Raw genomic sequence first — 12,726 nt, forward strand, 5'->3', positions numbered from 1 at the left:
AGTGGACAGTGAGTGGACACAGTATTTAAAAAATCCAGCAGCGCTGCTGTGTCTGATCCACTCATACCAGCACAACACACACTAACACACCACCACCACGTCATTGTAATGGCAGTGCTGAGAATGATCCACCACCTAAATAATACCTGCTCTGTGGTGGTCCTGTGGGGGTCCTTAGAGTGAAATTACAGCTTGGTACATCATAACAACATTTCAGTATTTATATGTTAAGTATTTAGTATGTTAAGTTAAATTATTAAAAAAAGAATCATTTGGTCTCTTACAGGAAGTTATTTTGCCAGGGATGCCAAGTACTCTCACAACTACACCGGAGAAGACACAACACGCTGCATGTTCATTTGTCGTGTGCTGGTGGGCGACTACACCGCTGGCAGCTCCAGCTATCTCCGTCCACCCTCCAAAGACGGAGGAGACACCATCTTTTACGACAGCTGTGTGGACAATCTCCACAGTCCATCTATATTTGTGGTTTTTGAGAAGCATCAGATCTATCCCGAATATCTGATCAAGTACCAAGAGGGAAGCCTGTTATCGCCTTCAAATTACAGGCCAGCCCCTGTAGTAAACAGAGTTAACCCAGTTCAGCCTGCAACGCCTAGATATCAACCCAATCAGTCTTCAGTTACATATTCCAGCTCCTCATTCTCTTCTTCCTTATATCAAACACCCACACCTTCATACTCCCGCTCGCCTAGCCCTGCAAAATCAAAACCCGACAACTCTTGCGTTATCAGCTAAGGGTGTTTGCTGGGGGTGTAACGGATCACAGATCAAACAGTCACAGTTTTTTGAATCAGCATAAAAAGCAAGGCGAATGTAACTTTGCTTTCCAATAGTAATACTTACAGAACGTTAGGACAACTTAAAATCATCCATATAAAATAATCAGTACTCATTTGTTGTTCAGTCGAGTTGTTGTGGTTGTGTCTTGGCTCCCAGTTTGGTCCCTGACACACTACGGTATTGCCGCTTTAATTGTCATACTGTATTGCTGTGGTCATATGGCTTTGTCATATGGCCTCTGTCATCAGTGTATCTTACATGGAAACCAAAATGCTCCCATACTTGTAATTTAAAAGATTACAAAAGGGGCAGCTGTAGCCTATAGTGGTTGAAGTACTGGACTAGTAAACATAAGGTTGCTGGTTCAAACCCCACCACTGCCAGGTTGCCACTGTTTGGTCCTTGAGTAAGGCCCTTAACCCTCAGATTCTTAGACTGTATACTGTAAGTCGCTTTGAATGAAAGCGTATGCTGAAAATATAAATATAATATAATAAATATAAAAGATGCAGGAGGTTTTTCATGTTCTTCTTCTATTTTGGCAGTCATGACTTTGTCTGTTAACTGCTTAGAACCTGCTCCGTTCATCACACAGCGGCTTTGTCTATATCTTTCCAGAGGAATAGTTTTGAGCCTTTAACTACGTAATATATTTTTTACATTTCTATTCCTAAAACTGTATTTCATTCTATTATGGTTAAACTTTAATTGATAATACTGGCAACTGCTTTAATTGGCTTTTGTTAATAAATGGATTATCCGTGGCCCGTTACACCACGAGTGTTAGCCAACCCCTGTTCTGTACTACAGAGTGCACCTATGGTAGTTAAGCTGAAAACTAGCTAAGCTGAGGACTAGTGAACATGGATCATTATGGTAGTCGTGGGGATGATGATTATTAAGATTACTACTTTATTATTACAGTACTATAATTGGATTTTATAGTTTCATGCTGTTAGATCATTGCAGTAAATTACAAAAATAAAACTGTAATTGTATACGTTAATACTGTTTTCTAAGTACAGTTAGACCCAATCAAAGTGTAAGTACTCTTTACTGAGCACTTAGGCTGAGCAGTAACATGCACCTACTAAACTTCTATAGCATCTTATTTAAAAATAAATAATAATAAACTAACAGGGTTTTAGCAGATTTGTATCCTTGGAATGTTGTCCACTTAAACTAGAGTAGGGAATGTTTACTGTGGAAGCACTTCTGTAAGTCGCTCTGGACAACCCGCATAGAACCAGCATTACATATTTAATCTCATTTCAGAGTAGACTGGCTTGCTTTTCTTATCCTGATGGGTACGGTTACCTTATAAACACTGTGCACGAGGCAGGAATTCACCCTGAACAGAGTGTCAATCTACTGTGGGGCATCAGAGATAGCTGATCATGTCTGTTTAGGTGCCATAGTAGTGGTGGGCTAGCACAATGGACCACTGCAGCACCCAAGCGATAGCTACATGTTAATGAACTTAATAAATGTACACATTTTAATAGTGGTTGTATTAAAGATTAGATTATTGGACACATGATTTGCATCTTAGTATTTTTACATTTACATACCATGTTATGGGCGGACTATTTAGAGCTACAATTTTGCTTCTGTATGAAATTAGCAATACTGCGGTAAGTAAGATGTTAAAATAGTGCTGTCATAGGGGTCTTAACTGTTCAGACACTATGTAGCATGCCAAATGTATTTGAAAGGTGGCATTTTGTTAGTCTTGGGAATGTTTGCAGGCTGGAAAGCTGCTTATAGCCCACAGTAGTTACAGGTTACAGACACATTACTCTAGCTAGTTAGCTATGTACTAGCTGGTTAGTGTGCAGGGAATTGACTACAACATGCTGAAATAATTTTCTAAACTACTTTATGCTTGGTGCCTGGAACTTTATTAAAAATCTGCTTTAATAACACTCATTTGTGAAGTTGAATAATGGCCACCATTGTGTTGTGTTGGAGTGTTGTGTTGGAGAAGGCATGTTAATAACAGTATTGGTTGGAATACATAATGGGTAAATTAGCTGATAACAGTTTGAATTGTAGATTTGTAGCTAATGATCTTAACTGCACTATTGTTGACTATTTTAAAATGAGTTAATAAATCATGTCTTGCTTTAGTTCTCAAGATTTACTCTGTCTTTATGAATCTGTTTAAATGAACTGGTGTCACTGTAACGTTTAAACCTAGGGCAAAGACAATCTAGTAAAATGTGAAACCACAGAAGTAATGTTGGGTGTTTTTTAATGATCTGATTATGCAACCTATTTTAAATGTCATGAAATAAAATTGCTCAGGTTTCACACTTACATTGCACAAAGGGCTTTATTTGCTTTAAGCATTATTATTGTAATTATTCTTATAAAAGTGTTATTATAAAATAATTCTGTAAAATTGTATGTGTTTACTTTGATTTCTTTTCAACAAACATATTGGGTAATTTGGGTAAAAAAATAAAGATTTAAAATAAATGTGGAATTTTTTATTTCATACTAAAAGATGCACTGTATGTTCTAGGGCCTGTCGGCTGAGGCTGAGTGGCCACATGAACAACGATTGGCCTGTTGTTCAGATGGGCGGGACTAAGCCGGATGGGGTCTCTCTCCCATGACTGGTGCAATTACGACCTCTGCTGGCTGATTGGTGGCGCCTGCACAGAGATGAGAAAAGAGGGCTCTTAGGGTGTGTCTTTCCGTTCACAACGCTAAGCTGCACTGCACTTGTCAAAGTGTAGGTGATAAGATGCATACGGCGTGCTGCCCACGTGTCAGAGGGGGCGTGGGTTAGCTTCGTTCTCCTCAATCAGAGCAGGGATCGGCATTGGTGAATGCGCTAAAAAGGTAGAAAAAGGGGAGAAAATGCATAAAGAAAAATATATATATAAAAAAATGCATGTTCTACACATAATCCCTCTATTTGTAATACATTTTACAATGAGATCTTAGCATATCGATCAGCATGCGCTAAACATTAACTACTGGTTGGGTAAGGACAAGGGCATTGTGTATACTAGCTAGTTGAGTGTTTGATTCCAGTAGATGGATGGCTTCTCACAATTGCATATACAGTCAAGCCGGAAAGTCTGCACACCCCTTTCACCTTCTCCATGTTTTATTACATTACAGACTCATCCTATAATAGATTGAGTTCATTTTTGTCACAAAATTCTACACAAAACAGCCCACAATAACAAAGTGAAAGCAGGTTTTTAGACATTTGTGCTAATTTATTAAAATCAAAATGTAAAATATCATATGTACACAAGTGTGCACACCCTTTAATATAACACCTTTGATATGTCCTTGAGTGGCCCAGCCAGAGCCCGGACCTGAATCCAATTGAACATCTGTGGAAGGAGCTGAGAATGGCTGTGTACCGACGCTCTCTATCAAACCTTACGGAGCTTGCAAGGATATGCTAAGAGGAATGTCCAGAAACAAGTGTGCCAAGCTCGTAGCTTCTTTCCCAAGACGCCTTGAAGCTGTAATTGCTGCCAAAGGTGTATCAACCAAGTATTAGGCTAAGGGTGTGTACAGATATGTAACCCCTAAATAAACCATTTTTGTCAGTAAAATAAAATTGCATATTTTTTAAACCCTGTTTTCTCTTTGTAATGATCTCATTATACACCGATCAGCCATAACATTAAAACCACCTCCTTGTTTCTACACTCACTGTCCATTTTATCAGCTCCACTTATCATATAGAAGCACTTTGTAGTTCTACAATTACTGACTGTAGTCCATCTGTTTCTCTACATACTTTTTTAGCCTGCTTTCATGCTGTTCTTCAGTGGTCAGGACCCCCAAAGGACCACCACAGAGCAGGTATTATTTAGGTGGTGGATGATTCTCAGGACTGCAGTGACACTGACACAGTGGTCGTGTGTTAGTGTGTGTTGTGCTGGTATGAGTGGATCAGACACAGCAGTGCTGATGGAGTTTTTAAACACCTCACTGTCACTGCTGGACTGAGAATAGTCCACCAACCAAAAATATCAAGCCAACAGCGCCCCGTGGGCAGCGTCCTGTGACCACTGATGAAAGTCTAGAAGATGACCAACTCAAACAGCAGCAATAGATGAGCGATCGTCTCTGACTTTACATCTACAAGGTGGACCAACTAGGTAGGAGTGTCTAATAGAGTGGACAGTGAGTGGACACGGTATTTAAAAACTCCAGCAGCGCTGCTGTGTCTGATTCACTCATTCCAGCACAACACACACTAACACCACCACCATGTATGTCATTGTCAATGCAGTTCTGAGAATCATCCACCACCTAAATAATACCTGCTCTGTGGTGGTCCTGTGGGGGTCCTGACCATTGAAGAACAAAGCATGCAGAGAAACAGATGGACTACAGTCAGTAATTGTAGAACTACAAAGTGCTCCTATTCGGTAATTGGAGCTGATTAAATGGACAGTGAGTGTAGAAACAAAAAGGTGGTTTTAATGTTATGGCTGATCTGTGTATATTGTAATAAATTAAACAGGGATGGTGACAGAATGCAGTCTGGTCTAACTCTTTTGCTAATGTGGAACCAGGCTGTCCATTTTCTGTCATGACTTCTTGAATTCCTTTGGCTTTTTCCATAAACCTGCACATCTGGCAGTTCTCTTTCAATGTAAGGCTCTAGTTTGGCTTGAATAATTTTTATCATAATTTTACTGATTGTTTTACTGTGATATTAGGAAGATTGTACAATAGTTTGCACACTCCTTATAGTCATTTTTCTTTGTTATTGATATACAGACTTACCTTCTTAATCAGCCACTGGGTGTGTAAAGTGAGATTTCAATATTTTTTGGCAGTGAACTTATGGTTTGTACTTTATCTTTAAGCACTGAATGTTCTTCTGTATGGTTGAGATAAAAAAAAAAGTGTCTTGGCAACTGATCGTTTGTGTGTGTGTCACCTGTTGTTTAGCCATTGTTTGGTCACATATGATCTGTCCATAGACACGCCTTTAGCATAACAACTCGATGTTTACATTTACTTCTGTTCTGATCTCATATTTCTTTGAGCAAGAGTCCTTCTGCATTCACAAATATAGATGGGAGTATCGATGGATTTGGCAACCAGGTTTAAAGGCTTGCTTAGGTTTCGTTTCTTAAAACGAGAAGCGTCTGACTGCAGTCACGGTTTACGCCAGCAGTTTAAGGCCAGTCTTTCCGCGCATGCGCAGTAGAACAGAAGGCTTGTATCTTACCATAAAAAAGCACTTTGTAGTTCTACAATTACTGACTGTAGTCCATCTATTTCTCTGCATACTTTTTAGCCTGCTTTCACCCTGTTCTTCAATGGTCAGGACCAGTGGCGGCTCCTGCCAAATCTCTCAGGGGTTGGCAATTGTTGCAATGATGGCCAAGGTGACCCGTTCAATGGGTAAATTAAAGCTTAAATAATTAACATCTTAAGTCATCTGTCAGTTTGCCCTCACAAATAACTTTGAACATGGAGAGAGAGAGAGAGAGAGAGAGAGAGAGAGCAGCTTTACCATTAATCATAAAATTAAGTAAAGCCTTCACACTAACAATTTAATTCAGTAATCATCAGCATTTTATTTTAGGTGCTAGCTGCTCCAACTAGGGTTGCCAACTGTCAGAACTGGAAATAAGGAACACCCTGGGCTGGTGGGTTGGCGGAGGGCATAAGGTGGGGGGTGGCAGGTGTTTACCTGAGCGGGGGGTAGGCGGTTAGGGTTGCACCTATAAAGAATAAAACATACACAGTTTTATTTAGACTGTTAAACATTTATTATTTTCATTCTTTATAATAATAATAAAGAACTATATTTTAGGCAAAACAACATAAAGAACATGATGTAACATTTCTTCTCAATGGTGTAAACAACATTTTTACATGATCCATCTTCACACTGACATGCAGCCCCGGTTCTGAACTGCGTTGCTTAGGGGGCAGTGAGAAAAGTGCTGGCCCTGCTTGTGTTACTTTACTTTCTCCCTACACACGGCGTTATTAAGACTAAAAGTGAACACTACTTACAGTAATAACGAACCCCTTTTAATTCCCATGGTAGCAGCAGTTTCCTTCTGTTTCATACACATCGCCCGGTCTCAGTCTAACCTGCAGCATTTCTCTCTCATTGATAAAAATACGGAACACCTCGTTTAGTTTCCAAATAAGGAACGATTACGTGTGACGCAGGCACGTAAGTGCGTGCCCCTCCGGAAGTAATTCAAAATGCATTACAGCACCTGCAATACGAAAAAAAGAGCTTTAACATGAGAGTCTATGAGAGCGATCTGGGGCGATTTTCAGTTAGAGTCGAGTCGCCCCAAAAGGGGCGGTACTGTACGGAACACAGCTCCACGCTGATTGGACTACGACGTTCAGGGGCAAGACTGACTCCAGAACAGTCACAGAAAGTTCAACACTGGTTAAATGTGATAGAAAAATTTCTTCTCTTTCGCCCTTTGGTGGTGCGTCGCCCGATCGCCCTAATGAACGAGCCGCCCCGGTCAGGACCCTCACAGGACCACCACAGAGCAGAAATTATTTAGGTGGTGGATGATTCTCAGCACTGCAGTGACACTGACATGATGGTGGTGTGTTAGTGTGTGTTGTGCTGGTATGAGTGGATCAGACACTGGAGTTTTTAAATACAGTGTCCACTCACTGTCCACTCTATTAGACACTCCTACCTAGTTGGTCCACCGTGTAGATGTAAAGTCAGAGAAGATCGCTCATCTATTGTTGCTGTTTGATTTGGTCATCTTCTAGACCTTCATCAGTGGTCAAAGGACACTGCCCACAGGGCGCTGTTGGCTTGATATTTTTGGTTGGTGGACTATTCTCAGTCCAGCAGTGACAGTGAGGTGTTTAAATATGTGTTCAATATGGTAAGTGGAGCTCATGAAATGGACAGTGAGTGTAGAAACAAGGAGGTGGATTTAATGTTATGGCTGATCAGTGTACAGTGGGGGAAATAAGTATTTGATTCCCTGCTGATTTTGTAAGTTTACCCCCTTACAAAGACTTGAACAGTCTATAATTTTTATGGAAGGTTTATTTTAACAGAGAGAGACAGAATATCAACAAAAAATCCAGAAAAAAAACATTAAATAAAAGTTATAAATTAATTTGTATTTAATTAAGGGAAATAAGTATTTGATCCCCTACCAACCAGCAAGAATTCTGACCCCCACAGACCGGTTATGTGCCCATGAGGCACACAAATTAGTCCTGTCCCTGTATAAAAGACTCCTGTCACAGAATCAGTTTCTTCCGTTCAAATCTCTCGACCACCATGGGCAAGAGCAAAGAGCTATCAAAGGACGTCAGGGACAAGATTGTAGACCTGCACAAGGCTGGAATGGGCTACAAGACCATCAGCAAGAAGCTTGGTGAGAAAGAGACCACTGTTGGTGCGATAATTCGAAAATGGAAGAAATACAAGATCACAGTCAATCACCCTCACTCTGGAGCTCCATGCAAGATTTCACCTGGTGGGGTAAGAATGATTCTGAGAAAGGTGAGGTCAGTCCAGAATAACACGGGAGGAGCTTGTCAATGATCTCAAGGGAGCTGGGAGCACAGTCACCAAGAAAACCATTAGTAACACACTTCGCCGTAATGGATTGAGATCCTGCAGTGCCCGCAAAGTCCCTTTGCTCAAGAAGGCTCATGTACAGGCCCGTCTGAAGTTTGCCAATGAACACCTGAATGATTCAGAGAAAGCTTGGGAGAATGTGATATGGTCAGATGAGACCAAAATTGAGCTCTTTGGCATCAACTCCACTCGCCGTGTTTGGAGGCAAAGAAATGCCCGGTGGGGATGGTGTTCTTGGGGTAATATCCAGCATGTCTCTGCTCCCAGCTCCCTTGAGATCATTGACAAGCTCCTCCCATGTAATTTTGGACTGACCTCACCTTTCTCAGAATCATTCTTACCCCACCAGGTGAGATCTTGCATGGAGCTCCAGAGTGAGGGCGATTGACTGTGATCTTGTATTTCTTCCATTTTCGAATTATCGCACCAACAGTGGTCTCTTTCTCACCAAGCTTCTTGCTGATGGTCTTGTAGCCCATTTCAGCCTTGTGCAGGTCTACAATCTTGTCTCTGACGTCCTTTGATAGCTCTTTGCTCTTGCCCATGGTGGTCGAGAGATTTGAACGGAAGAAACTAATTCTGTGACAGGAGTCTTTTATACAGGGAGAGGACTAATTTGTGTGCCTCATGGGCACATAACCGGTCTGTGGGGGTCAGAATTCTTGCTGGTTGGTAGGGGATCAAATACTTATTTCCCTTAATTAAATACAAATTAATTTATAACTTTTATTTAATGTTTTTTTTCTGGATTTTTTGTTGATATTCTGTCTCTCTCTGTTAAAATAAACCTTCCATAAAAATTATAGACTGTTCAAGTCTTTGTAAGGGGGTAAACTTACAAAATCAGCAGGGGATCAAATACTTATTTCCCCCACTGTATATACATTGCTTCTCACTGTGCTCTGAGCTTTTCCAACTTTTTACCAACTGTCTCTTTGCTACATATGAATCAATTCTCTTCATACCAAAGTCTGTCCACAGTTACCTTTTCAAACACAGAAATAGTGGCATCTCTAGCACAGAGCCTAATAAGGGACAATAAACTCTGTATGAACACTGTCCTACTGGACAATATCCGACTCGTCAGTGAATCCAAATTTATCAATGGAGGCACAGTGCACAAATTACCTTAAAGCAAGAGTTAGCAGAAGTGGAGACTGCAATATGAGTGTCCAATAATGGCACTTCATCTCACACAACTTTATATTACCTCCCTACAGAGCATCACATTACAAATCTAAAGCAGTTAAGCAGTTTTTGATAATTGTGGGCTGCAATTGTACTAATACATCCAAAGCAACATTTCAGAGCAGGGAAACCCAATGCTTTCCGTGCCTTAACCTACAGCCAAAATTACATGCCTAGTATTAATTTAAAACAGACTCTGACAAACAGACAATCTTTCACTTGGACAAACTTGTCGATAACTTTTCTGTCAAAGTCCACCAATCAATGAATTTTCAATATTAAAATTCAAAATTAAACTGTTAACTTGATTAATTATATTGACTTGCTATTAGTAGTGGCTGGTTAACAGAATTGTGATGACTATGGCTAGCTGTATAGTAAAACAGAGACCGTATGTTTGTTTGTTTGTTTATTGGGATTTTAATGTCATGTTTTACACTTTGGTTACATTCATGACAGGAACGGTAGTTACTCATTACACAAGATTCATCACTTCTCAAGGTTATATCAAACACAGTCATGGACAATTTAGTATCTACAATTCACCTCACTTGCATGTCTTTGGACTGTGGGAGGAAACCGGAGCACCCGGAGTAAACCCAAGCGGACACGGGGAGAATATGCAAACTCCACACAGAAAGGACCCGGACTGCCCCACCTGGGGATCAAACCCAGGACTTTCTTGCTGTGAGGCGACAGTGCTACCCACTTAGACACCGTGCCGCCCCGGAGACTGTATACAAAGTTTACTAAACGTCTTGATGTAGCCTATATAAATTTTTTTTAATGGCTGCTTCAGACATAGGGTTAAAGCGATGGTGCCCCACAGTTTATTTTTGAAATCGTGTTGAACATGCTCACAAGTGTTTTAAACTTCTCACTTGAGTACACTAAGGCTGTGGGGCTGGCCTCTTGTAATCACTTTTGGGACGGTCCCTAAATCGTGACACAAACAGCTCATATCAAACGTCCAACCTCCAACTACTGTAACTGTACATTGGTTGTTCACAAAATGAAGACTGTAATAAAGGCGCAACAATATTAGTGGTTATGAAGAAAAAAATATATACAGTATGTGTAAATAACATGTAATTTATTAAAGGTGGTTTTAATGTTATGGCTGATCGGTGTATAATTATTAGAGATGCATGAGTACCGATACTGGTATCGGGTATTTGCCCGATACCGCGCTCATTAACTTGTACTCGTACTCGCAAACGAGGCTCCGATACTAAACATCCGATACCGTGTGCCTAGTGCACGTTGCTGCGTTATGCCTAGTTCACACTACACGATTTTTGCCTTGATTTTCGCTTGGCGACTGGTCGGCGCTAGATTTGCCGGCTCGGGAGCAACTCGGCGTTTGCTCGGCGAACAAAACTCGGCTCTCGAAGTGTGAACTATCCAACAACTCGATCCGACCGGCTCACCGAGCGCTCGAGTTTTCTAGCACGTCAGATATCTGATCTCAGATGTGCGACAGGGAATGAGTGACATGTCGAACAGCCAATGAGAATGCAGGATACAGTGTGAGGGGAAACGCTGGAGAGGAGTGTAAACAGGTGGGACAGGGGGATAATATAGTTTATATCAGAATACACCGGCACACACACACACACGTTTTACAGTATTTCTGACCTGATCGTTCTCTACAAAACATAACAACAAAACACCAACATTGCAAAAATATTTATTAACCTCCAACTCACTACAGAACAATCCATGCTATTCGTGTTGCCAAATCCACTCAGATTCATTTATTTTTCCTCCTTGATTTAATCACGTCAGCGCACAAACCCTTTGATCTCTCGCTACTTGTTGACGTGCATTTTTGGACGTGGTATCATTAAACTTCTCGTCACTTCTCACGTGTGTTTTTGTTTAAAAAAAAAATGGTATTCTAAATAGGTATTGGTATTGGTATCGGTATCGGCAAGTACAAAAATACATGTACTTGTTCTTGTACTCGGTTGGGAAAAAATGGTATCGATGCATCCCTAATAATTATATATGTATGTATTGTATTTATATACATATATATATAATATATATTAATTCATCATTCATTGCCTGGTTTATCCTATTCAGGGTCATGGTGGGTCAGATTCACTAGGCGAAAGACAGGAAACACCCTGGACAGGTCACCAGTCAATCACAGGGCAAACACACATACACCTATTCACACACACACAACTAATCTGACTGCATGTTTTTGGACTGTGGGAGGAAACCCATGCAGACACAGGGAGAACATGCAAACTCCACACAGCTCCATCTGGGAACTGAACCCCTGGACCTTCTTGCTGTGAGTTGGCAGTGCTGTCCACCGAGCCATCGTGCCACCATTGTAGTATATTCATTCATTCATTGTTTGTTTTACCACTGCTTTATCCAATTCATGGTCGTGGTGGGTCCAACTCACTGGCGAAAAGGCTGGAAACACCCTGGACAGGTTGACAGTCCATCACAGGGCAAACACACACTCACACACAACTAACCTAACTGCATGTTTTGGGACAGGTGGGAACTGGGAACTGAACCCCTGGACCTTCTTCCTGTGAGGTGACAGTGCTGTCCACCAAGACATCGTGCCACCATTGTAGTATATTCATTCATTCATTGTCTGTTTTACCACTGCTTTATCCATTTCAGGGACACGATGGGTACAATTCACTGGGCGAAAAGTAGGAAACACCCTGGACAGGTCGCCAGTCCATCACAGGGCAAACACACACACACACACACACACTCATACCTGGGGGGCTTTTAATATTTAAGATAAGATAAGATAAGATAAGATAAGAAAGGATAAGATAGGATAAGATAAGATAAGACTTTATTGATCCCCTTAGGGAAATTAACTAATGAATAAATAATAAATTTCAAATAAATAAATAATTTCAAACTAATCTGACTGCATGTTTTTGTTCTGTGGGAAGAAAACCCATGCAGACACAGGGAGAACATGCAAACTCATGTGAAGAGCTCCACCTGGGAATTGAACCCCTGGACCTTCTTGCTGTGGGGTGACAGTGCTACCCACAATGCCACCCTTATATATTCATTCATATATTGTCTGTTTTACCACTGCTTTATCCAATTCAGGGCTGCAGTGAAATTAAAGTAAAATTCACTTGCTGAAAGGTAGG

General features: G+C 40.8%; 1 protein-coding gene and 1 long non-coding RNA gene across 2 annotated transcripts in view; one reads left to right on the top strand and one right to left on the bottom strand.

The window, feature by feature from the left end:
• si:ch73-252i11.1 (uncharacterized protein LOC553517 homolog) overlaps positions 1-3,285 on the top strand; it is a 27,145-nt gene extending 23,860 nt beyond the window's left edge. The window contains exon 12 of the mRNA XM_062994692.1: positions 287-3,285. Within this exon, the coding sequence (XP_062850762.1) occupies positions 287-759 (473 nt within the window). The 3' untranslated portion in view covers positions 760-3,285. The remainder of the gene's footprint in view (positions 1-286) is intronic.
• Positions 3,252-5,720, bottom strand: LOC134313656 (uncharacterized). The gene is made up of 3 exons (XR_010012346.1): positions 5,575-5,720; positions 3,565-3,646; positions 3,252-3,464 (listed from the first exon to the last, which is right to left on the bottom strand). It is a non-coding gene; the product is annotated as an uncharacterized LOC134313656 (long non-coding RNA).
• Positions 5,721-12,726: the final 7,006 nt, after the last annotated feature.

This window comes from Trichomycterus rosablanca, chromosome 1 (genome assembly GCF_030014385.1).
Source record: "Trichomycterus rosablanca isolate fTriRos1 chromosome 1, fTriRos1.hap1, whole genome shotgun sequence".
NCBI classification, from domain to species: domain Eukaryota; kingdom Metazoa; phylum Chordata; class Actinopteri; order Siluriformes; family Trichomycteridae; genus Trichomycterus; species Trichomycterus rosablanca.